Below are 9,071 nucleotides of genomic sequence, written 5' to 3'. Positions count from 1 at the left end.
TGAAGAGCCACAGCAATCTTGAGGAAGAAGAACACAGTAGGAGGAATCACAATACCTGATATCAAACTATACTACAAGGCCACGGTAATCAAAATAGTCTGGTACTGGCATAAGAACAGGCACACAGATCAATGGAACAGAATAGAGAGCCCAGAAATAAACCCAGGTCTATACAGTCAACTAATATTTGACAAAGGGGGAAGGAACATAAAATGGAGTGATAAGAGCCTCTTCAACAAATGGTGCTGGGATACCTGGATAGGGACATGCAAAAAAATGAAACTAGACCACCAACTTACACCATACACCATAATAAACTCAAGATGGATCAAAGACCTAAATGTAAGCTGTGGCACCGTAAAAGTCCTAGAGGTAAACATAGGCAGGAAAATTTCAGATATCCCGCGCAGCAACATTTTCATTGATATATCTCCTAAAGCAAGGGAAATAAAGGAAAGAATAAACAAATGGGACTACATCAAACTAAAGACTTTCTGCTCAGCAAAAGAAACCATTAGCAAGATGAAAAGGAAACCAACCACATGGGAAAATATATTTGCCAATGACACCTCAGACAATGGATTGATCTCCAAAATATACAAAGACTTATATGACTCAACACCAAGAAGACAGACAACCCAATTCAAAAATGGGCAAAGGACTTGAACAGACACTTCTCCAAAGAGGACATACAGAGGATCCACAGACATATGAAAGAATGCTCTACATCACTAGCCATCAGAGAGATGCAAATAAAAACCACAATGCAATACCACATCATACCTGTCAGAATGGCCAGCATCAATAAATCAACAAACAACTTGTGCTGGCGAGGATGTGGAGAAAAGGGTACCCTGGTGCACTGCTGGTGGGTATGCAGACTGGTGCAGCCATTATGGAAAACAGTTTGGAATTTCCTCAAAAAACTAAAACTGGAACTGCCTTTTGAACCAAAAATTCAATTGCTAGGACTATGTCCGAAGAATCCTGAAAAACAAATTCAAAAGATCCTATGCACCCCTATGTTCATAGCAGCTCTATTTACAATAGCCAAGTGCTGGAATCAACCTAAATGCCCATCTGTAGATGAGTGGATCAAAAAACTGTGGTACATTTACACAATGGAGTACTATGTAGCAGAAAGGAAGAAGGAACTTCTACTGTTTGCAACAACATGGATGGACCTAGAGAGAATTATGCTTAGCGAAATAAGCCAGGCAACAAAAGAAAAATACCTTTTGCTATCACCTATTACAGGAAACTAATGAACAACACAAACAAATGAGCAAAATAGAACCAGAAGGCATAAGCCTAGCATCTCATTACCTGAGTGAATGTCTGTAAATATAGGCCTCACTTAATCCTGTCTGCATCACTGCCTCCTGAGACTGAACGGTTTGACTGAACTAAGTGGCTGGGTTGGTAAAGAATGGGGTGATGTGGGCTTCAACTTAAAATGGGTTTCTCTTTTCTATCCTTTAGCTTGGACAGAAAGGACCCAGAGGTATGAGAAGGGGAAAACCTAAAATATTTCCTTCAACCCAGGCTAAGTATAATGGTCAAAAGGGTTTTGGTCAGGTATGACATGCCTGGCACAACTTCTTCCAAAGAAGCCCGTCTTTTCTCCATAATGTGGACATTGAAAAATTAATACCTTCCTTTTGTCCTCTAGTGGTTATGGATTGAATGATGCCTTTTAACCCTGTTGCTAAATCTGTTGCCCCCAGAATACAACAAGGATTCCAGCCTGTTAAACCAAGGGACAGCCAACTGACGTGGAGTCTGCAAGATCCTTCCCCATGTGGGAAGGCCACCCTCCCCTCCACATCCCCACTCTTACTAGGGAATTCTGGACTTAAGGTTAGGTAGGATGATGACCACGCCCAGCTTGAAGCAGCTAGAGGAGCATAAGACCGTCTCCCATTGTCCGCTATAAGATTATAAAGGGTCTCAAGTCTGAGGGGGGCGATTGTTATTTCTTTATTGTTATAAGAAATTAATTAAGTAAGTAATTAAAAAAATAATATAGGAAAGGGAAAGACCAGAGAGTTTGTATGCGTGACCCATGGACATAGACTGTGGAGGGGCGGGATTGCTGGGGGAAGGGGGTGCTGGGTGTGGGGGAGCAAAGGGGAAAAAATGGAACTATTGTGACAATATAATCAATAAAATATACAAAAAATTAATAAAAAAGAAATAAAAAGAGTAAATAAATAAAGCTGACTCTAGAATTGTTAAACATTTTTATTGTGTAGACTTATAACCTTTACAGGACATGCAGGTTAAAAAAGTGTAAAATATATCAGTAAGTGTATAAAATTTCAGCAACCTTTTGAACCAGCACTTAATTTGCACAAGGGACTGAACCTATAGGCAGAACAGACATGTGTTGGGATACACAGTTTACAGATTGAATCATAAAGCAATTTCCCAAGTGGTTTTCCTCATATAAAGATAAAAATATCTTTATGCTTAAGAAGTATGCAGTATAATACATGTAGTGTACACAGATTAACAATAAAACTATGTTCATGCCAGTGTCTGTTTTAAATGCAGAAGTTCAAAGTAAATAACAGGTAGGTAAGTAAAGTGTTAGGAAAACTCTGAGAGGCAAAACAAAAAACAAAAAACAAAAAAAAAGTAAAAGCATAACTGAAAGTTGAAAGTAAATTCCCCAAGAGCAGAATCTTAATATGAGCAGGAGGAATAAAAAGTTTTGGGTGCACCAGGCAGCTTTCTCTATGACTCAGGTTACAGATAACATTCCTCAGTTTGAGTTTAGAAGAATTTGAATTTATTCCAGCAAAACTACCTCAGTTTTTAATTACTACCTCCTCCCCTATCCTCTCTCTGAGCAAAGTGATGCTTGGATTAGGTCCAAAGCTCCTGGCAGGAAGAGGGGCCATGTATCACAGCATAATAGATGGCTGTAAGTGCTTTACTTTGAAGGGGTCACCCTTGCAACAACTCTGACAGTCTCACACATTGACCTCCATTTTATGAGCCCTTCTTGGGAGACCCGGTGATCAGCTGAAAAGAGAACGCAATGTTCAGCCACTAAAACACCCCAGTGATGGATTCGTTTGGAGTCAGGAAAGTGTGGTTAGTTTTGAAAACAAACGAAGCTGAATAGACATGCTGATCTCATTCAGCTGATGAGAGACAGGGTAAGTTGGCTTCTACACCTGCCAGCCCAGAGAGGACTCAGTCTCATTTGTCCACCTTAATTCATTTTATGGGGCTGATGTGGACCATACTCAATATGGATAAAGGTGGTGTGTGATCAGGTGCAGACATGAACTTCATCCGACTTCTCAGAGTCAGAACAAATGTGGAGAACTATGTAATGGATTTTCTAATTTTGTTCCCCACGGAAGTTGCTTACCTAATGGAAGTTGACTAGTTGAACCCTATTTGAGAAGGAAAATATGAAGAACAGAAAGGCGCTTAGGTCTTATTATCAATGTATAATAACAAATATTCAAACACAGAACATATCACAGGTTAAAATTTAATGACGGATAAAGCAATAGTCAGACTGTGTGAATTCAGAGTATGTTTTCTAATTTGATAAAGGTCACTAGATCCCACTGGATCATTAAAATGAATGGCAGCAAGTCACTAACACTTCAGATGATGAGGGAAGAATTTGTTTAAAACCAGTCACATACCTGTACAATCAGTGGTATAACCTGGAATTCTTCCCTTACCATAAAATGATCAACATTTTAGAATAGGCAGTTGAGGTTGTTGGCTCTTCATATTTCTCTCGTATTATCTTTCAACAATAGGTTCTTATCTCAGCCAATAAAACAATGACCCAAATGCAAATAAAAGTATAAGGAAAGTGTTTTAAATGGGTTTTAAAAATTCTGACCACCAAAATATAATAGATGAAATAGTTCAGAAGAGACAAATAATAATTATGAAAACTGAAAGTGATTTCTTTATTATGAACCAAGAAAATTCATTCATATATTGTTGCTATACTAGCAACTTAAAACTTAAAATTGGCACCTAGAAAATTGAAAGGAGAAGAAGAATCAGGTATACTTCTATCCTTAAACTGTCATTTATATTTCTTTCTGCATGTTGATGTGAATATGGCTGAATATTTTGCCAACAGCCTCAAAGAGTGGGTCACAGAAAGTGTGGACGCAGATGGAATAGACACGGCTGATGCACTGAATCTCAATCAGGAAACTCTTAATGTATGGTACAACTACCCAGATGTGCAGGAAAGAAACAATGGCAAAGTAAATGCCCCAGATAAGTGCCATTGGGATTCCAAAGAGGGCAGACAGCAAACGGTAAAACCAGTATTTCGTCACAGTGAAGGTAGTGAAGCTGGCCTTCCAGATGCCGTCAAAACTGTGTGCTCCTTCTGGTTCTGCAATCACATCTTCAAAATCAATCTAAACAGAAGAAGTAACAGAATACAATTTAAAATAGTAGAAAGAGAAAAATCCCAATACTGAGTATTTATAAATATATGAGTTTTATGTACAGTGTGAGATGCTTGAAGGCACCCAGTAGCATCAGCATCACTTTGAACTTCTTGGAAAAACAGATATTTGGGTCCCACTCAGATCTTACTGCATCTATGGGGTGGAAACTAGGAGAACTTTCAACATGTTTTCCAGTTGTTTCTTGATCATGTGAATGGTTGAGAACCAAATGGATATGATAAAATTCCTGCCTTTAAGTAAAACCTAGCAACATGGATAAGTATGCAAGGCACTCAGTAAATGACATTACCTAAGTTAATTGCACTCTTAGACAACTGCACATACAATGTTAAGGGGTAGTTAGTTAATTGATTACTGAACACTCTTTGAACACTCCACTGTTAGGATGTCTTCAGTAAATTAGATCATTTGTAAGCTGTGGGGTGGTGGGTCTTGAGCAGGGCTTGGAAAATGGGGTATGATTTGGAGAAGAAGGAAGAAATGGCCTTGGAAACAGTGTGAGCAAGGCTCTAGGAACAAGGGAGGTTAATGCAGGTTGGGGCCAGACTCAACAGTTCTCACTTACAGTGTGGGTGTCGGGGTGTGGGGAGTCTGTTAAAGATATTGAAGTGGGAGAATGCAGCCTACAGTCACAATTAGTGCAGTCATTTATCAAGATGAATTTGACAGCTGTGTGGAAGTTGGGGAAAAGGGATTCAAGACAGAGAGATTGTTGCTATATCCCAAATTTGAAATGGTAGGGACAAAACTGGAATAGTGGTCATGGAAAAAAGAAAAGAAAAGAATGAATTTTAGGGATGTTAAAGGAAGAATCCACAGAGCTTTGTTACCTCAAGGTTGTTATAGAGAAGAGCCTAAAATTAGCTTTGAGTTTTCAATTTGCTTTCTAGGGAGAACAGAGGTGACATTAACATCAAGAAGAAAGTTAGAAAGAAGGGCAGTATAAAAATGTTAAGAGAGAGCTTCATTTTTGAATTAAACAAATGGTAACGTTTCAAATAAGGACAGATGCAAAAATCAGTTGTCTGTACCAAATGAATGCTGTAGTAGTCCTTTTGGGTGACCATTAGGTAGTAATCAGGTAAGTTTGCAGTACATAGCACTTAGTAATTACCAAGTGCTGCTGCATGCACTGTTTTCATGAGATCTGGGATTTCAAACAATCTGGGAATATAGATAGTCATTTTATAAAGGTAGGGCCGGAAAGTAAACTTGGCCCCTTTCTTAATAGCACTCTCTCTCACAGTACGTGTTCATCTAAACAGTTAATTCTCAAGAGATTTTATCCCTCTAGAAGGGTTTATATAGATAAAAACTGATGCATAGGATTAAAAAAAATTACTCCTAAAAGAGTGACACAGAGCCAGCTCAACTGCTTGTTGTTGACAGATATATGGAGATGAAATGTAGATCCCCAAATGAGTTGATGACTGCTAGCAACATTACAGCTACGTTTAGGATTAGGGAATAAAAACTTGGGTGATTCCATGGAGCCTCTCAGTGCCAAGGAGCTTCCTTGGAGTCAATGCAATAAAACATCTTTTGGAAAAAGTGCATGATGCTTACCAATAGTTAAAAAATATTTTCTATAATATCCTGTTTCTTAGTCTATTGTTCAATGTCCTAATAATGTAATATGTAAAAATGATATGTCCCCAGTTAGGTAAATGAATTATATACTTAGTGTCATTGTAATTTTTCTCTGCTCATTTAAGTCTAGACTCAGAAGTAAACATTAACTTGTGTTTTTTAAAAGGTTATACAAAATATGTGGCAAGTCAGATCAATCCTTTAAGTTTCTGTGCAATTGACTTAATTATCTACTATGGGGTTTTGTTCTAACACTGCATTTTCTCAAAACCATTAAAAATAAAAACCTACAGTTTTCTTCATTCAGCTACAAGATACCCAAATAATTTTATTTTTTTTAACATGATCTTGTTTTGTAAGGGGATTTGGTGATATCAAAATTAATACACTAGAGCAGGCATTCATACTTTGGGTCAAAGGATGGGCAATGGTGGTCCATTAATGCCCTGAAATAGGTATATATATGTTTTGAGTGTACAATGTACAAAAGTACATTACTTTTATTTGAAAATAAAGAGTCCACTACCAGTGGAGTTTGGGAAGGACTTTACTGAAACAGAAGATTCCTGAAGCACATCTGCTTTGAGATTCTTTTCCAAGGGAAGAGAGTTACTAACATTTGTCAACTAGCTGTTATGATTAGACACTATTCTCATTTAACTCACAGCAACTTGGTAGTATTTCCATTTTACAGAAAAATGTGAGACTCAAAATGTTAAATTTTCCAGGTAAATAAGAGGTGGCTTTTAATTTTGAACCTGGCCTCAAAGATATTGATTCTTTCTTCAATACAACATTGCTTTAAAAAAATATTTTAAAAATATTTTAAAAGTTTCTTTAAGGCAATTATAGTATTTCACAATTAAAAAATACTGATTTTAATCCCTCTGGTAACTAAGAATTCCCATGGTGTTTGAGGACAGCCTTACAACAAAGTCATGTACATCATACATACAATTGATTATTAGTGCAGATCTCCGAACGTATGCCTGTATGTAAGATTTCTTGATAATAACTGTATTTTTCTAAGCATACATATAAATGCTTTTTATCAATAAACACAATGGAAATTCTTAAGCTTTAAGTTGCTTAGAAAATTTCAGGGTGGCTCCTTTTTTCAGTGCTTTCCAGAAACTGCCAGTGAGCATGATTCATCCTCAAATCAGTGGAAAAGCTGAAATTAGAACTCTAACTTCCTGATCCCCAGGCCTCGGTCCAGCCCTGTGCTTCACACAATTTCCCTAGGAACTTACACCTCTCTCCTCATACTCCTTCTCTGCCTACCTCATTCATATCTCTAGGTTTCCTGTAAGTCTCTAATTGCCTTCTAAGAGACATTGGCTTGTAAGGTATCTTTGTGTGAGGTTAAGTGAATGTTCTTTTCACAACACAAACACAGACATTTCTGTACATCTATCCAGGGTGAAGAAACTGGAGGGAAATTTAAACTAAAATATCCTCATTGTACCTTTTGACATATACTGATAATGCACTGAACCTTACAAAGTTCCACTAGTAATCAGTCATTCCATTTAAAGGAAGTTCAAAATTCCACATAAATTTAAGTACAGTTGCTCCAGCAGAGTCATAGATATTTAAAGCTACAGAGGTCCTTAAGGAAATTAAGTCTCATTTGAGATAGAAAAATTGATGGTCAGAGATGTCAGATGACTGCATCAAGGATATCTTCCCATTTAATGGCAGACACAGGATTGGGATTCAGGCTTAGAAACTGTCCTGGGCTCTTCCACTACTACTTCAGCTACCACTACACATCTTCAATCAGTCTGGCTGCTACATTGCATAGCCAATACAAAAGGCAGCTGGGCTTGCTTACATCTGAACTTGAACATCACTTGCTTTCAAGAGGTCCTGCAGTTCTATTGTTGAATGAATGGTGGTGTCTCTCTCTGACAATCCCCAATGTGCTCATGGTTCCCATGTATCACTGGTTTTATTTATTCCTCATTAAAGCTATCACTTTGGAGTTTATTTACTCGAGGACTCACTCCTCTTATACCTTGCAGGACGGTAGATCTTTTCTGGAGCCGAACTTTACCTACTCACTTATATTTGGAGCAGAACAAGAATTAGAGATTTGCTTAAAAAAAAAAAAAGACAAACAAAAACACAAGAAGTACATGTGTCATTTAGTTTCTTAGAATAGGATCCCTCAGATGAGGTTGAGCTACTGTTCCAAGAACTGATTTTCCATTCTGTAGCCTATGGAACAAGTTGTACTTCTGGCAAGAATCATTATGTAGATTTCAAGATCAAAGGCATAAATGTGCTTCAGTAGTATGTCTGTGTCTTAACAGATGCTTTACTAGAACTTAACAGTTTATATTACTAGATTTTTATAAATGGTATTAAATACCTTTGTGTAGCAATGACCTATGATGCTATAATTTCAGAAACAATTTAACAATCTAAGCAGCAGATGTCAGGAAAAACTATCTGTCTTGCTGTGTTTTGACAATATGGGGCTAATATGGTAAGCCTCAGAAGATTTCATTTGTTAAATATATCTGATGGCAGTATTTGAAAAGTATTTTATATCTACACAAGATTAGAAAATGGGTCATTTTTGTCTCAAAATCTGGATACTTTATTTCTGAATAAGGAATTTTCAGAAAGAAACTTTAAGTATATCTAAGATTTCATGAGCAATAATGCTTGCATATGATGTTTCTATGGAAAATTATCTTTTTAAACTCTTAGTGGAAATTGCGATTGTGTTGGATATATAGAGCACATAAATAACAACACACAAGATGTTCACAGAAGACTTGTGTGTTGCCTGTCCAACATCCACAGTTCTACTTCTCTGCCAACAGAATCTTCATTGTCTAGGTAATAGCAATAACTCTCTGATCTCAAAGATAAGTCACAGTTGGTTTAGATTGCCACAGTAATGTGAATCTCCTTGGTGAGTGATTGGTTTATGGTAGGCATGTGACCCAATTCTGGCCAATAAAATCTAAAGAAAGCTTTATCTTCCTTCTGAAAAGA

The 9,071-nt window shown here is 37.2% G+C and overlaps 1 protein-coding gene across 4 annotated transcripts in view; it reads right to left on the bottom strand.

Annotated features, from left to right (window-relative positions):
- Positions 1-2,226: 2,226 nt before the first annotated feature.
- The window catches only part of CAV1 (caveolin 1), a 30,492-nt gene continuing 23,647 nt past the window's right edge, over positions 2,227-9,071 (bottom strand). For all 4 annotated transcript variants that reach the window (XM_090287396.1, XM_090287397.1, XM_090287395.1 and 1 more), the window contains exon 3: positions 2,227-4,415. In XM_090287396.1, coding sequence (XP_090143522.1) covers positions 4,074-4,415 — 342 coding nt within the window. In that variant the 3' untranslated portion in view covers positions 2,227-4,073. The remainder of the gene's footprint in view (positions 4,416-9,071) is intronic.

Source organism: Furipterus horrens, unplaced genomic scaffold (genome assembly GCF_987537825.1).
Source record: "Furipterus horrens unplaced genomic scaffold, mFurHor1.1.pri manual_scaffold_9, whole genome shotgun sequence".
Classification (NCBI taxonomy): Eukaryota; Metazoa; Chordata; class Mammalia; order Chiroptera; family Furipteridae; genus Furipterus; species Furipterus horrens.
The sequence above is the reverse complement of the archived record's forward strand: the minus strand, read 5'-3'. Positions and strand labels throughout refer to the sequence as shown.